Source organism: Dromiciops gliroides, chromosome 1 (genome assembly GCF_019393635.1).
Source record: "Dromiciops gliroides isolate mDroGli1 chromosome 1, mDroGli1.pri, whole genome shotgun sequence".
Taxonomy (NCBI): Eukaryota; Metazoa; Chordata; class Mammalia; order Microbiotheria; family Microbiotheriidae; genus Dromiciops; species Dromiciops gliroides.
The window spans coordinates 687,172,124-687,190,044 of record NC_057861.1 but is presented as its reverse complement, the minus strand read 5'-3'; the positions used below and the strand labels follow the sequence as shown (position 1 = coordinate 687,190,044).

Genomic DNA, 17,921 nt, shown 5'->3' with positions numbered 1-17,921 from the left:
GACAGCAGGTAATCTGATATAGGTTATATCTATATATCTATATACATATACATATATATACATATATATATCTATACACACACACATATATATATATATCCATAATAACATTAATCCTATTTCTGCGTTAATCCAGTTATAAGAGAAAAAATCAGGGCAATAATGCAAAACCTCAAAATAGAAAAAAAAACACAACAGCACCCAAAACAAAAGAAATAGTATGGTTCAATCAGCATCTATACTCCACAGTTCTTTTTTTTTTTTTTCTTGGATTTGGAGATCCTCTTCTATCATGAGTTCCCTGGAACTCTTCTGTACCATTGCATTGGTGAGAAGAATATAGTCCATCACAGTAGGTCAACACTCAATGTTGATGATACTGTGTACAATGTTCTTCTGGTTCTGCTCATCTCACTCATCATTAGCTCACGTAAGACCCTCCAGGTTTCTCTGAACTCCTCCTGCTCATCATTTCTTACAGCATGATAGTATTCCATTGTATTCATATACCACAACCTGTCCAGGCATTCCCCAATTGATGGGCACCCCCTCAACTTCCAATTCCTTGCCACCACATACAGAGCAGCTATAAATATTTTTGTACATGTGGGTCCCTTTCCCCTTTCCATGATTTCTTTGGGAAAAAGACCTAAAAGTGGTATTGCTGGGTCAAAGGGTATGCACAGCTTTATCGCCCTTTGGGCATAATTCCAAATTGCTCTCCAGAATGGTTGTATCAGTTCACAGCTCCACCAACAATAAATTAGTGTTCCAATTTTCCCACAGCTTCTCCAACATTTATTATCTTCTTTTTTTGTCATTTTAGCCAACCTGATAGGTGTCAGGTGGTACCTCAGAGTTGTTTTAATTTGCATCTCTCTAATCATCAGAGATTTAGAGCATTTTTTCATATGGGAATAGATAGCTTTGGTTTCTTCATCAGAAAACTGCCTGTTCATATCCTTTGACGATTTCTCAATTGGGGAATGACTTGGATTCTTATAAATTTGATTTAGTTCCCTATATATTTTAGAGATGAGGCCTTTATCAGAAGTACTGGCCTCAAAAATTGTTTCCTAGCTTTCTGCCTCCCTTCTAATTTTGGATGCATTGCTTCTGTTTGTACAGAAATTTTTTAATTTAATATAATCAAAATCATCCATTTTGCATTTTATAATATACTCTATCTCTTGTTTGGTCAAAAACTGTTTTCCTTTCCAAAGATCTGATAGGTAGACTATTCCTTTCTCTCCTAATTTACCTATGGTATCACCTCTTATGTCTAAATCATGTATCCATTTTGACCTTATTTTAGTATAAGGTGTAAGATGTTGGTCTATGCCTAATTTCTGCCATACTATCTTCCAGTTTTCCCAGCAGTTTTTGTCAAATACTGAGTTACTATCCCAGAAGCTGGAGTCTTTGGGTTTATCAAACACTACATTACTAGTGTCATTTACTACTGCATTTCCTGAGCCTAGCCTATTCCATTGATCTACCACTCTATTTTTTAGCCAGTACCAGATAGTTTTGATGACTGCCGCTTTATAGTAAAGCTCTAGGTTTGGTACCGCTAACCCACCTTCCTGTGAATTTTTTTTCATTATTTCCCTGGATATTCTTGATTTTTTGTTTTTCCAGATGAATTTTGTTATTATTTTTTCTAGCTCTATAAAATAATTTTTAGGTAGTCTGATCGGTATGGCACTGAATAAGTAAATTAATTTAGGCAGTATTGTCATTTTTACAATATTAGCTCTGCCTATCCACGAGCAATTGATATCTTTCCAATTATTTAGATCTGATTTGATTTCTGTAAAAAGTGTTTGGTAATTGTGTTCATAGAGTTCCTGGGTTTGTCTTGGCAAGTAGACTCCCAAGTATTTTATATTATCTACCGTTACTTTAAATGGAATTTCTCTTTCTATCTCTTGCTGCTGGACTTTGTTGGTCATGTATAGAAATGCTGATGATTTATGTGGATTTATTTTATATCCTGCTACTTTGCTAAAGTTGTTAATTGTTTCAAGTAATTTTTGAGTTGATTCTCTAGGATTCTCCAAGTATACCATCATATCATCTGCAAAGAGTGATAGTTTTGTTTTCTCCTTGCCTATTCTAATTCCTTTAATTCCTTTCTCGTTTCTGATTGCTAAAGCTAACATTTCTAGGACAATATTAAATAATAGGGGTGATAATGGACATCCCTGTTTCACCCCTGATCTTATTGGGAAGGCCTCTAATTTATCTCCATTGCATATAATACTTGCTGATGGCTTTAGGTAGATACTGTTTATTATTCTAAGGAAAGCTCCACCTATTTCTAAACTCTCTAGTGTATTTATTAGGAATGGGTGTTGTACTTTGTCAAAAGCTTTCTCTGCATCTATTGAGATAATCATATGATTTTGGTTGGTTTTCTTATTGATATGTTTGATTCTGTTAATAGTTTTTCTAATGTTGAACCAGCCCTGCATTCCTGGTATAAATCCCACCTGGTCATAGTGTATTATCCTGGTGATCACTTGCTGTAATCTCCTTGCTAATATCTTATTTAAGATTTTAGCATCAATATTCATTAGGGAAATTGGTCTATAATTTTCTTTCTCTGTTTTTGCTTTGCCTGGTTTTGGTATCACCACCATATTTGTGTCATAAAACGAATTTGGTAGAACTCCTTCTTCACCTATTTTTCCAAATAATTTGTATAATATTGGAATTAATTGTTCTTTAAATGTTTGGTAAAATTCACCTGTCAACCCATCTGGCCCTGGGGATTTTTTCTTAGGGAGTTCATTAATGGCTTGTTCAGTTTCTTTTTCTAATATGGGTTTATTTAAGGATTTTATTTCTTCTTCAGTTAAACTGGGCAGTTTGTATTTTTGTAAATATTCATCCATTTCATTTAGATTGTCAAATTTATTGGCATACAGTTGGGCAAAATAATTCCTAATTATTGATTTAATTTCCACTTCATTGATGGTAACATCACCCTTTTCATTTTTGATACTGGTAATTTGGTTTTCTTCTTTCTTTTTTTTAATCAAATTAACCAATATTTTATCTATTTTATTGGTTTTTTCATAAAACCAGCTCTTAGTTTTATTGATTAATTCTATAGTTTTTTTGCTTTAAATCTTATTAATTTCGCCTTTACTTTTCAGGATCTCTAATTTAGTGTCTAATTGGGGATTTCTAATTTGTTCTTTTTCTAGCTTTTTAAGTTGCATGCCCAATTCATTAATCTCCTCTTTCTCTTTTTTATTCATGTAAGCATTTAGAGCTATAAATTTTCCCCTAAGCACTGCTTTGGCTGCATCCCATAGATTTTGATATGTTGTCTCATTATTGTCATTCTCTTGGATAAAGTTATTGATTGTTTCTATGATTTCTTCTTTGGCCCATTCATTCTTTAGAATGAAATTATTTAGTTTCCAAATGATTTTCATTCTACTTTTCCCTGGCTCTTTTTTACATGTGATTTTTATTGCATCATGATCTGAGAAGGATGCATTTACTATTTCTGCCTTTCTACATTTGACTATGATGCTTTTGTGCCCTAATACATGGTCAATTTTTGAAAATGTGTCATGTACTGCTGAGAAAAAGGTATATTCCTTTCTATCCCCATTCAATTTTCTCCAGACATCTATCATGTCTAACTTTTCTAGTAATCTATTCACCTCTTTCACTTCTTTCTTATTTATTTTTTGACTAGATTTATCTAATTCTGAGAGGGGGAGATTCAGATCCCCCACTAGTATAGTATTACTGTCTAATTCCTCTTGTAACTCATTTAACTTCTCCTCTAAGAACTTGGATGCTATACCACTTGGTGCATACATATTTAATATTGATATTGCTTCATTGTCTATAGTACCTTTAAGTAAGATGTAATTTCCTTCCTTATCTCTTTTAATGAGATCTATTTTTGCCTGCACTTTGTCTGAGATAAGGATTGCTACCCCTGCCTTTTTTACTTTAGCTGAGGCATAATATATTCTGCTCCAGCCTTTTACCTTTACCCTGTGTGTATCTCTCTGCTTCAAATGTGTTTCTTGTAAACAGCATATTGTAGGGTTCTGGTTTTTAATCCACTCTGCAATTCGCTTCCGTTTTATAGCAGAGTTCATCCCATTCACATTCACAGTTATTATTATTGACTGTCTATTCCCCTCCATTCTATTTACCCCCTTTGTACTTTCCCCCCCTTCTTTAACCCTATTCCTCCTCACCGACGTTTTACTTCTTACCCCTGCCTCCCCCGATCTGCCCTCCCTTTTTATCACCCCCCTCTCTTTTCTTTACCCTTTTCTCCCTTGCTTTTGTCCTCCCTTCTATCAGTCCCCCCCTTTCCCTTCCCCTTTTGTTTCCCTAAAGAATGAGTTAAGTTTCTTTATCCCAATGAACGTATATGTTATTCCCTCTTTGAGTCAAATCTAATGAGAATAGGGTTGAAACAATGTTCCCCCCTCCTTTCTTTCCCTTTCTTTGTAATAGGTTTTTTTCCACCTCTTCATATGATATAATTCATCCCATTCCACCTCCCCTTTCCTCTCCTCCCCATAGACTCCCTTTTTAACCCCTTAATTCTTTTGTATCATCACATCAAAGACAATTTATATTTATACCCTCTATATAAAGTCCTTCTCTCTGCCCAAATACATTTACAGTTCTTAAGAGTTATGAGTATTATCTTCCTGTGTAGGAATATAAACAGTTTAACCTAATAGGGTAACCTTTTTTTTCCCCCTCTGTTTACCTTTTTAAACTTCTCTTGAGTCTTGTATGTTGAGATCAAATTTTCTATTCAGTTCTGGTCTTTTCACCAGGAAAGATTGAAAGTCCCCAACGTCCATCTTTTCCCCTGAAAGAAAATGCACATTTTTGCTGGGTAATAGATTCTCGGCTGCAATCCAAGCTCCTTTGCATTCCGGAATATCATATTCCAAGCCTTGCGGTCCTTTAATGTTGAAGCTGCCAGGTCCTGAGCAATCCTGACTGTGGCTCCATGATATTTAAATTGCTTCTTTCTGGCTGCTTGGAGTATTTTCTCCTTCATCTGATAATTCTGGAATTTGGCTACAATATTCCTTGGAGTTTTCCTTTTGGGGTCTCTTTCAGGAGGTGATTAGTGGATTCTTTCAATGATGATTTTATCCTCTGATTCTATGATATCAGGGCAGTTCTCCTTAATAATTTCCTGGAATATGGTGTCTAGATTCTTTTTCTGGTCATGGCTTTCAGGCAGTCCAATGATTCTCAGATTGTCTCTCCTCGATCTGTTTTCCAGATCAGTTGTCTTTCCAATGAGGTATTTCACATTTTCTTCTATTTTTTCATTCTTTTGATTCTGCTTGACTGATTCCTGGTGTCTCATGGATTCCTTATCTTCCAACTGTCCCACTTTAATTTTTAAGGCATTGTTTTCTTCAGTGAGATTATGCACCTTTTTTTCCATTTGGCCAAATGAATTTTTTAAGGCTTTGTTTTCTTCAGTGAAATTATGTGCTTCCTTTTCCAAGCTGCTGATTCTTTGTTCATAGTTTTCTTGTTTTGCTTTCATTTCTCTCCCCATTTTTTCTTCTACCTCTTGCAATTGATTTTTAAAATCCTTTTTGAGCTCTTCCAGGAAGGCTTTTTGTTCTTGCGACCAATTCACCTTCCCTAGTGAGGCTTCACATGTAGGCAATTTGAGGCTATTGTCCTCATCTGAGTTTGTGTTGGCTTCTTCCCTATTGATACAGAAGCTCTCAATGGAGAGGGCTCTTTTTTGCTTCTTACTCATTATTGCAGCTTATTTATTCTTTAAGTTGAGGTCTGCTCTGGGGGCACCAGGGTCCCTGTTTTGGGCTTCTTGTGCAGGGGTATAGGTGCTTTGTGATCGGGTTTTTACTCTGAGGCCTTTATGGTGTGTGGAGATCCCCCGCCCTGCACTTCCTGTCTGATTGTGCTTGGCCAGCCAGGCGCCAGACCCGGCGTCTGATCCCGCCTGACCCGCTCGTGGCCCTCTCGGCCGGTGCAGGTAGGTTTTTCCACTGTCCTTCTTGGCCACCAGATTTTTGAACCAGGTTCCAGGGGCCTCAGTTGTTCGGCTGTGGCCCGCAGCTCCTGCTGACTTACCCCGACCCCCTGGGTGCTGGGTTGCTGCCCTGCACTGGGCCTCCCTTTTGCCCAAGTCAGACCGACCTTTTCCTGAAGTCTTCTAAATTATCTCTGGTTGGAGGACTGTGTCTCTCTGTCTCTTTGCAGGTTCTGTAGTTTCAGAATCCGTCCAGAGGCTTGATTTAATGTTCGTTTTGGGGGAACAGAAGGAGAGCTCAGGCAGCTTGCTGCTTCCTCTCCACCATCTTGGCTCTGCTCCCTGTCCTTGGGTTTTGAAGAGGATCAATGATATCATGGAGTGATGTGTTGATGTCTCATGAATTGCAGAGTTGCACATATTAAATTACTTAATTTTCCTTGTTATTTACTTCACTATTTTGATTCATATTCCCTAGTCATATTTACATAACTATGATTGTCTCAAACATCCTATATTGAACCTGGAGCAACACAGCATTACATTGTGTATGAACCTTGCCATATAAGTGTCATTATAATTAAGTGCACAGTTTATGGTCAATCAAGTGCTCAATTTTATGAAATCTATTAATTAGTAATATCAGTTTGTTTATAAAGTTTTTAATATTTTAAAATATCCCTTGGCATACATAATCTAGTCTATATTTTATGCAGGCATTGAAGATTATGCAGTATTTTTCCTATAAAAAATATGGCTCTAGTGAACAATAGCAGAAATATTAACTCATATTGATAAAACTTTAAGTTTTACAAAATGCTTTTCTCATAGCAACCCTGTGACCGTCAGAATATGGAAAGCATTATTAACTCTATTTCACAGATCACTCAGTTGCATATAATTAATAAGAACTTATTAAGCACTTACTTTGTGGTAAGTGCTAGGGATATGAAGAAAAACAAAACAAACAAAAATTCCTGTCCTCAATGAATGTAAATTCTAATGGGGTAGAGAACATAAATGAATCAGATCAAGATAAATACAGAGTAAAGGAAAGGTAAGACTTAAAGAGTTTATGTTATTTTCTCAGGGTTGTTAATATGAATATATGGATCACCTGAATTTGATGGCGATACCTTACTATCCAAATGGATTTTATGAGACCCTGGATTAATTGGAGCAAGACATCCTTTGCTCAGACTTCAAAGCAAGCAGACAGTCCCTAACAAACTCAAATGCCTCTTTGAAATTCCCATTCACTATCTTCTTTTCCCAGAAAGAGAGTCTTCCTCAGTCTCTGATAATACCTGTTCCTGTTTCCACCTATCTATTCATTAGCTAAGTTGAGCTGTGAAACTGATTTGTATTGTTTAACTGATTTACCTTTGTAATGGGTTGATTTGTATCATGACAATGAAGTTATTCTGTAACCTGTGAGCCAAGAAACTTTAAAACCCTTAGAAAGGAGTTTTGAGCTTCTCTCTTAGGGAAGACTCCACATGTGATCATGTGTTATTAATTTCTTCTTGGAAAAACAAAATATTAAATTGATAAAAATGTTTTTCTGTCTGTCTCTGGTTTGTTTCATAGGAGGACAGGTATCATGTTCTCTGATCTAGTTCATTTGTAGGAGATATTATAAAATATTATAATTTCTCTGATCTGTTTTGTTAATTTTGCAGGAGAGATTAAATATTATTTCTCTGATCTGTTTTTAGGAGACAGGCAGATACAAAAACTATATTTTAATATTCTAAAGGTTCTTATAACTTTAAAACAAAAACCAGAAGTCCTGGCCAATTAACTTACCCCTGTAACAGACTACCTTTTAGGACAGTGGTATCAAACTCAAATGGAAATACGCCCATACATAAATCATACATAAGGATCCCTGTGGATTGCATATTGACTTAGAAAATTGCATATTGAAATGATCTATGTTCTATTGTATTTTTATTAATTTTGTTTAAATACCTATATCCCAATTATATTTTAATCCTGTTTGGCTGACCTGGGGGGAATGTTGAAAGTACAGTGGGGCCAGGTGTTTGACACCTGTGCTCTAGAACATGGGCTTTGAGTTGATTTTCTAGAAATGATAAGAGATTGATTCTAATCTATCCACATTCTCTTATATGCCCTCCCTTGTGACTTAGAATTCATTTATAGAATGGCTGATTGAGGCAAGGAGGACAGATTGTAGCTCTAGAAGAGAGTTATTCCATGTGTAAAGCTCATTGATCTATATGGGGACCAAACTCCAATTTAGGGGGAAAAAATTAAAGAGAAGGAGAATGGACTTGATTATTGTTTCCACTGAAGTGTTTGGTGAAAAATCAGCAAGTGCTAGAACCAGTTCTTGAAGATCACTCCCAGAATTCTGTCTACCAGGTGATAGATATGTTTCCCAACTTTGAATGAATAAAAAAGTATTTTTTATTATTACTATTACTTATCAATAATATGAGGTATAGAATGGGTACTTGAACTGTCATTAATAAAAAGTGTTGATGAATCTAGCAACTACAAAAAGGTAAAACTTACAAATTAATTGGTCTTTTTGGTGATGTGAAGGATCTTGTTTGAAATCTGTCCCAGAGGCCCCCAACGAGCTAAAATAATTCTCAGAATGAGTGGGGGGAAAAGAGAGTTGATAAATTACTTACATTTTCTAGTTTCTGATATATATTTAAGCAACACAACTTGACAGTAAGAGTTTATGGCAATCGATAAGAATAGTGGAGTATTCAACTTTATCAAAGTCCATAATGCAAGGGAAAGTTTCTCAAAATTGTTTCTAATAGTGATATTTCCACATGTCCTGTGATTATTTTGACTTAATCTCGACATGAAAATGTTTAAACTGATTTATTTAATTTACCTTTTTCTACTGTCTCATCTATTTGCTCCTAGCTAGATAAAGTGATCAAGATAAGAAATATTGTTAAAGACATATTATTGAAAAATAACTAGAATCAGAAGATTTTTTTTAACTCAACCTATTTGTTTGTGTGTGTGTGTGTGTGTGAGGCAATTGAGGTTAAGTGACTTGCCCGGGGTGACACAGCTAGTAAGTGTTAAGTGTATGAGGCTGGATTTGAACTCAAGTCCTCCTGACTCCAGGGCCGGTGCTCTATCCACTGCACCACCTAGCTGCCCCTGATTTTTTTTTTAAACAGTCAGAAACAAATGATCTGAAACAGAGGTGGAAAATGGGATAAAAATGTAATCTATTTCATCAAGACACGAGCTTACATATATGCACCAATGTCTGTTTAACAATAAGTTAAACAATTCAAGGAAAGAAAAAGACCTATTTCTCTTTCTCTGCCTCCAAAGCAAAATTTGTGGATGTTAATTGGATTTATATGACATCATGACAAAAATTGTGACATTATAAGAATATTTGGAGCCCTAGCTGGTGTTCCATATATGGAGTCAATGAAATTTCTGTGAAACAAAAGAATTTGGACAGTTCCTTTTTTTTTTTTAAATGGTACAGATTTTAAAGAATGGTTGGTTGTATTCAGTACTCTGTAGTATAGTAGAAATTCCTTGAATTAAGGTACATATCTTGCTCAGGATGGTTACATTATTAGACCTGCAACAAATAATTGCAGTTTAAGGAGTGACACCAAAATAGCCCTAACTAAAGGGTTTGAATCTACTCTGAAGCTTCCCTAAGGATGCAAGTCTGCTCCAAGGAGTGGAGTGTATTTAGGGTATATGAAATAAATTCAATTGACCAAAGTTCCTACTAGGTGAGAGCACTGTGCCAGGTTCTAGAGATATAAGAGTGAAATAGTTTGCGCCTTCAAGAAGCTTATATTCTATTGGAGTGGAGGTAGGGATGAGGGCTGGTCCTATCAAATCATGTTAACTTAAGCAGCAACAAGACAATGGTTAGAGATCTATCCTCTCTATGACAAAGACCCAGATGCAGGACCCTGGTGACATCACTAAACCTTTTAGGGTCCTGAGCAATTCTCTAAAATTAAAGAGTACCAAAGTGTTGCCATCTACATTCATAGAGGGGATTTCTCCATCTATAATTCCTAATGCCAATGAAATCACAGGTCCAGTGGCAAAAAAGGAAACAACCAAAAAACCAACTTGACATGAACCCATGCAGGTCATTCACTTGAACAATGCAAAGCACAATTTGAGACCAGCTTTCAGACTCATTTTTCATTCTAGAATTCTTCTTGTACTTGCCTTGAGGGACAGGAATTCAGTGAGATCATTATAGATAGTTTGAGTAGAAAAAAATACTTGTATACATTCTAAAAAGTTAAAAACTGAATTTTAAAAACTCTAAATGCTTTTAGCACAGAGTTCTAGACTGACTGGGTCGGTGTTTACAAAACATATTCACTTCACATCCTTTAATGTTACTAATCTTCTAATTCATTTACTATTTCTTTTGGTCAGAGTGAACATGGAAATGGATGAGCTATTATGCCCTGGACATTTGAGCTGCCTTTGAATAACAAGAACAAGAAACTTGCTGAGAAAAATTCACTGACCTGACTTATCGATGGCGTGCATTCATATCTTTTCAGTGTAAAACATGGTGAAACTTGATCAGCCTTCTTTTCAAATGTCGTTAGTGGTGGGTCGATCTTTGGTGGGTATATCCGATCCAGTGGAACTGCTTCATATGCTCTATGTCATTGACAAAATAGGGATAGTTTATGATCCCAGAGCTGACAGTTGGATTCAGCACGTTATACAATTGGAAATAAAAAAAAAACCAGAACCTATTTTAGAGTATAAAGATTGATAGATTTTGGAGACTTTAGAACCAGAGTGGTAAAGCTGGAAGGGAAATTAGAGGTCCTACAGTCCAATCCACTTCCGCTGCTTTTGGGTGCAGCAGTCTGTCAGCAGTCCATGATTGTTTTTCCCAGGAGGAATTCCAAGTCTTGGCTCATTAGGTCTATGCCTCAGGTTTCAAGCAGGTCACCACTTTTCCTTGCTTACCAAGGTCTGCTCCAAACCCAAGTGCCCCATAGGGAGAAGATCATAAAATTTCCTTTGCCCCATTGCTTTTCTGATCCCTGATAAGAGCACACCAACCTCTTAGGTGATTATATGTGACTTATTAAGAGGCAACACCCAGCAAAACAAATAATGTGGGCATAGGATGAAGGGAGGAGAGGTTTACTAATAGATGAAAAAAGGTTAAGATTTTTGTTTGCCTTAAATATTCTCTCCCCACTCTTGATCCACCCTTTACTCAGTTGCCAAAGTGATTTATTTTTCTAAAGTGCATATTTGGTCATGTCACCTCCCCTGCTCAATGAGCTGCAGTGTTTCCCTATTACCTTTAGGATCAAATCTGTTTGGCATTTAAAGATATTTATAACCTGGCACTTTTCTGTCTTTATATTATTATACTTTACTCTGGTTTCATTCATCATACTAACCCCCTATACTGGCCTACTTTCCATTCTTCCAACACTACACTTCTTATCCCCTCTCATGCCTATTGGCTGTCCCCCATGCCTGGAAGGCTCTGCCCCTTCACCTCTGCCTCTTCGCTTCTTTCCCATCCTTCAAGATGCAGCTCAAATCCTACCTCCTTAGAGGCCTTTCCCATTTCTCCATCCACAAATACTACTGTTTTCCCCTCTTAGATTGCTTTCCATATATATATATATTTATATTTATATTTTTATATATATATATATATATATCTGCTGTAATTACATAATTGTTTATATGTTGACTCCTCCATTAGAATGTGAACTTCTTGGAATCAGGGATTAGTTTTAATCCTTTCTTTGTATTCCCAGTATTTAGCACAATGTCTGGCTCATAATAAACACTTAATAAATGTTTTTTGAATGATCAATCAGATTACTTCTCTACTCCAGCATTTTGTCACTAACCCTGCTTGGACTACCCACTACCATGGGGGTAGATACTAAATATTTAAGATTACAAAAAATAATACAACAGCACATAAAAATAATATATCCTCCTACCTCTCCTTCTACTATTATTTGGGCTGAACCATTCTATTAGATCCTTCATTTTATAAGTGAGGAAGAAGATTTAGAGAGCAGAGTGACTAAAAAGAGGAATAGTATTTCAGAGGAAATGTACCTCAGTCATCTTAATGTAACCCATATGTAAAAGGAATACTAACTAGGCATACAGTAGATAGAATGCAGCAGAAGTAAGGAAGACTTCAGTTCAAATCCAGCCTCAGATATTTATTTATTCATTTACTTATTCCTTCCTTTATTCATTCATCCATCCATTCATTTAGTCATTCATTCATTCATTCATTTAATTGTCATTCAGTCATTTGTTTATTTGTTCATTTATTTATTTATTCATTTGTTCCTGTGTTCATTCATTTATTTGCTTACTCAAACATCCATTCCTTTATTTATTCATTCAGCCAATTATCGATTCATTGATTTGTTCATTTATTTGTTTTTTCCAGGGCAATGACGGTTAAGTAACTTGCCCAGGGTCACACAGCTAGTAAGTGTTAAGTGTCTGATGCTGTATTTGAACTCAGGTCCTCCTGAGTCCAGGGCCCATTCTTTATCCACTGCACCACCTAGCTGTCCCACAGCCTCAGATATTTATTAACGGTGTGAACCTAGACAAGTCACTTAATATCCATCTACCTCAGTTTCCTCGATTGTTAAGTGGGGATAGTAATAGAGCCCACTTCCCAAGGTGGTTGTGAGGATCAAATGAGATAATATTCATAAGGGGCTTATTATAGTGATCGGCACATAGTAAGACATGAATAAATGTGGTTTTCTTCCATTCCTTGCCCACAAATGGTCATCTAGCATATGCCTGAAAACTTCCATAAGAGAGAACCTACTATTTCCAGTAGTAATCAATTCCACATCTGCAAAGTGATTAAAGATAGGAAAAATTGTAGGACATTAAGGCTAAATTTGCCTCTGTGAAACTTGTACCTGTTGCTTTTAATTCTGCCAGGATGTCCAGTGTTGAACAGTTAGTACATGGGGAAGCTGAGACTAAAAACAGTTCTCCCAAATACCATTCTGAAGTTCTCTTGCCTTTATATCACACTATCTCTTGAATAGGTCAACCAACTTTTAAAATGTAGTACATGTAGATGAGACTCCACATTGAGAGGAGTGGATATTATTTCTGGACCTTATTATCATTTCTTTACCTTTCAGAGAAATGTGTCTGGCACAAAGTCAAGTGAAGTCATGGAAATTTGGTCATGAAGGAAGAAGATAATTCAAGGCTATATAGTCATTAGAGTTGGAAAGTTCTTGCCCAGAGGAAAAGTTAGCCTAGTTAATGCTTATGAGGCCTTTCCATTTTTATGACTAAGTTTTTCTATTTTAAAATCTTTTTTATGATGTAGTATTTTTATTTTATTCCCCCTCCCAATTTACAAAAGTAAGGGCACTTTTTAACATTTGAAAAAATTTTTGAATTCCAAATATCTTCATATAAGTCTTTCTAGCATTTTCTGAGTGCATCCCACTCATCATTTCTTATATCACAATAATATTGCATCACAATCATATAAAATTCCTTGTTTGGCCATTCCCAACTGATGGTTATCCCCTCAATATCCAATTCTTTGCCATTAATAAAAGAGCCACTATAAATATTTTTGTACATATTGGTCTTTTTCCTTTTTGTTTTTATCTCTTTGGTATAAAGACCTAGTAGTAGTAGTATTGCTGAGTCAAAGGGCAGTCCTTCAGCCATACTTCCAACTTGTTCTTCAGAGTGGTTGAAGAGTTCACAGCTCCTCCAACAGTGCGTTAGTGTCTCAATTCTCCCACATCACTCCAATATTTGTCATCTCCTCTTCTGTCATATAAGTCAACTTGATTGATGTGAAGTGGCAGCTCAGAGTTGTTTTAATTTGCATTTCTTTAATAAACAGTGATTTAGAGCATTTTCATATGCTTACAGATAGCTTTGATTACTTTGTCTGAAAACTGACTGTTCATATCCTTTGTTTATATCCTTTATCAATTGAAGAATAGTTCTTATTTTTATAAATTTGACTCACTTCTCTCTATATTTGAGAAATTTGCTATAAAGTTTTTTTCACAGTTATGATTACTATGTATTTCCTTCCATTCTATTTTCCCCTCTGTTCTTTGGGATCATACTGTGTAGATTGCTAAACGCTATGCATCATTTCCATGTTTTATAAAGTTCTGATTTAAAAACAGCGAATTGAACAAAACATTTCTGATACTATGACTATGGTGTTAATTCTGTCCCCCCCCAAATGAATTTTTGTGTTCAATTGTTTCAGTCCTATCTGACTCTTTGTGACCCTATTTGGGGTTTTTCTTGGCAAAATACTGGAGCGGTTTGCTATTTCCTTCCTCAGATCATTTTACAGATGCAGAAACTGGGGCAAATAGGGTTAAGCGATTTGTCTAGGATCACATATGTAGTAAATGTCTGAGGCTGGATTTGAACTCAGGAAGATGAGTTCTGACCCTACACCTGGCAGTCTCTCCACTATACCACCTAGCTGTCCCCCCAAAATGAAGAGGGAATGTTAAAGTGAGGAAATTTGTAAGCTTTATGTCACCCAGGACTACTAAAAAAACAAACCAACTTATTTGGCACCTGTATTAGCACGAGAAACAGCTGGCCTTTATGTTGTCCTTAAAAGTCTATACAGCACCTCATGTATGTAACCTCATTCGATCTTTATAATAACCCTCTAATGTAGTTGCTCCAGTTTTACAGGAAGCTGAGGTTCAGGGAGGTTGTGTGACTAGACCAAAATTATATGTAGCTAATAACTCAGTGGTGGAAGCTAAACCTTAGCCTTCCTGCCTCCAAGTCCAGTTCTACAGCTTCTCTTTGTATTATAAATAAACTTCTAAATCCAAAATGAAACAACTTATATATCCCTCAAATATTGAACTACTGGTATGTAAATAAAGATTTTTATAGGATCACAGTCTTAGAGATGAAAGGGAAAGGCCATGAAGTTGAACTCCCTCATTTGACAGATAAGGAAATTGAAGGTCAGAGCTCACCACTTGTAAATATCTGAGCCAGGATTTGAACCCAGGTATTCCTGACTCCAAGACCAGTGTCCTATCCACTAGAATATATTTTTAAATATGGTAACAATTCTACGACAGAAAAAATTGCTCACTTTTGTGTACTGGACTTATAGAATGATTCCTTTACTCTCTGTTCCTCACTCATCACTCCTGGAATTTTACCTTCTTTACCCTTTGGGAAACAAGAAGCGAAGAACGACATCAAAACATGTTGGGCATGAGATGGATTTGTTACATTTTCAGATTCATTTACTAGCTTTATTCAAATAGCTAACATTTACATAGGTTTTAACGTTTGCAAAGCATTTGACATCTCATTTGATCTTCCAACAATCCTGTGAAGTTTATGTTGTTATTACTCCCCATTTACAGATGAGGTAACTGAGGCTGAGACAGGTTAAATGATTTTTCCAAGTGTCTGAGGCAGAATTTGAATTTCACTTTTCCTTACTCCAAGTCCGGCAGTGTATTCAGTATGCTCCCTAGCTCCCCATATGTGCCTTTCTCATAGGCCAGAAGTAGCTGATACACAGCTACATGTTGTTATACAGATTTTAGAATCGTAGATTAACTCTAGAAGAGTCCCTACAAGTCATCTGGTTCAACATTCTCATTCTGAAGATAAGAGAACTGAAGCCAAGAAATTTTAAGTGATTTTAAGTCAAATAAATAGTAAGTAACAGAGCCAGAACTGGAACTCATGCTTTCTGATTACAAATCCAGCACTCTTTCCATGGCTTTTTAATGTCTGTTGAGCATTTCCAAATACTATCTCATTTTATCTCCACAACAATCCCAGGAGGTAGTATTATTATTATCCCCATTCTTCAGATGAGAAAACTGAAGCACACAAAGGTTAAGTTACTTGCCCTGGATTGCACAGCTAATAAGTAGCTGAGATAGGACTTGAACTCAATTCTTTCTGATTCCAGGTCCTAGTATTCTTTCTACTGCACCACCTCACTGCCTTTACCACTAGTAGCCATACTTCATCTGTAGTCTCTGAAACTAATGTGAAGGGGGGAAAAAGTTGCCAAATAAAAATGAAAAATATTAAAAAAAAAAACAAAACCAATGTTAAACTTCAGTGGATAAATGTATCTGTAATGGAAACAGTCATTCGTTCTATCCAGAATAATAAATATAATAGTTATTAACATTTTGAAAAGACATTGGATTTTTTTCTTGATAAAATGAGATACTATTTGTAAAGTGCTTAGAACAGTGCCTGGTATGAAGTAGGAGCTAAATAAATGCTTATTCTTACCTCCTTTCTCTCACGCACTCCCCATGACACCTATGATTAATCACTTGGGCAGTCCCTGCTTTCTGGACTGATTCCCTGAACAAGGTAAAGACAAATAGCACCTTTGTCTGGGAAAAGAAATTCCCAAAGCACCTTAGCCAGAAAGTATTTGATTCCTACCACAAAGAGGCATTTTTTGCCATGGGCAACAAGAGTATAAGATGTAGAACTTATCTGCAAAAGGTTACCAAATAAGATGGTGAAAGATTATGAATAGAATCCCCACCAAAAAATAAAAACAAAAACAAAAACCTTAATGAATGGTAGAAGAGAAACAAGATTGCTGAAAGCTTGGTTTGAAACCCAATTAAGTCAGATCATCCCAAGAACATTTCTATGCACCAAGAGCATATATAATTTGGATGAAAATAAACTGATGACAAATGTAACAAATCTATCAACATTTCTATAACAAATCCTTTTCATCATTAGTGACAGGAGAAATGCCACATTTGGGCTTTGACACATCAATTTCTGATGAGATATATAAGTAAATACAAAGATGACAAAAAACCCCAAACAAACAAGGTAAAGGAATTGGGTCAGATCAAGTACATAGAAAAAAAATCCATGCAGGAAATGATGGTTTTTAAATCATAGAGAGATTAGTTTGTACTTGGAATCATTGATTTGAGAAGACTGGAAAGGAAGGAAAGGGCCCTGCTATGAAGAAGATCTTTAAGTAGACAGAGGATTTATGTTATAATTTAATACTGCACTAAGACTTTTTGAATGCTCTATATGTCTTAGAAGAGATGTCAGAGAAACTTGCTGCAAAAATTTTTCCCCAGTCATTTCCCTTTAAATTTAGTCTTATTGAATTTGTTTATGCAAAAACTAAAATGTGCAATAAAAAGAAACCATCTTCTAAAATTTTTGTGTCTCTTGTCTGGAATTTTTCTTGTATCCACAGATCTAAGTGATTTTTCTATATTTCTTTAATTTGTTTATGATCTTATGTTTTATATTTAGGTGATGTTTCCATTTGGAGACTAGCTTGGTATAAGGTATGAGATAGTGGTCTAAATTTAGTTTCTCTCACATTGCTGTCTGATTTTCCTAGCAGTTATTTTATTTTCTTTTTTAATTTTATTTTTCCCCAATTACATGTAAAAAACAATTTTTAACATTTGATTTTAAAACTTTGAGTTCCAAATTCCCTCCCTTTCTCACTCCCCTCCCCCCACACAATTGAGAAAAAAAAGCAATTTGATATAGGTTATACATGTTTAGTAATACAAAACAGTTCCATATTAGTCATGTTGTGAAAGAAAACAGCCAAAAAACCCTCAAGAAAAATAATTTTTAAAGTATGCTTCAATCTGTATTCAGATACCACCAGTTATTTTTCTGGAGATGGATAGCATTTTTCATTATAAGTCCTTCAGAGAGGTCTTGAATCACTATATTGCTGAAAATAGCTGTCATTCACAGCTGATAATCTTACAATATTGCAGTTATTTTTTATAAAGTACATTTCACTTTGCAACAGCTCATGCAAAACTCTTTCCAGGTTTTTCTGAGAACATCC

At 35.7% G+C, this 17,921-nt stretch overlaps 1 protein-coding gene across 1 annotated transcript in view; it reads right to left on the bottom strand.

Annotated features, from left to right (window-relative positions):
* Positions 1 to 17,921, bottom strand: part of SPATA48 (spermatogenesis associated 48) — a 73,711-nt gene that overhangs the window by 34,956 nt on the left and 20,834 nt on the right. The window contains 3 exon segments of the mRNA XM_043979837.1: positions 8,567 to 8,634; positions 10,549 to 10,687; positions 15,177 to 15,256. Of these exon segments, the coding sequence (XP_043835772.1) occupies positions 8,567 to 8,634; positions 10,549 to 10,687; positions 15,177 to 15,256 (287 nt within the window).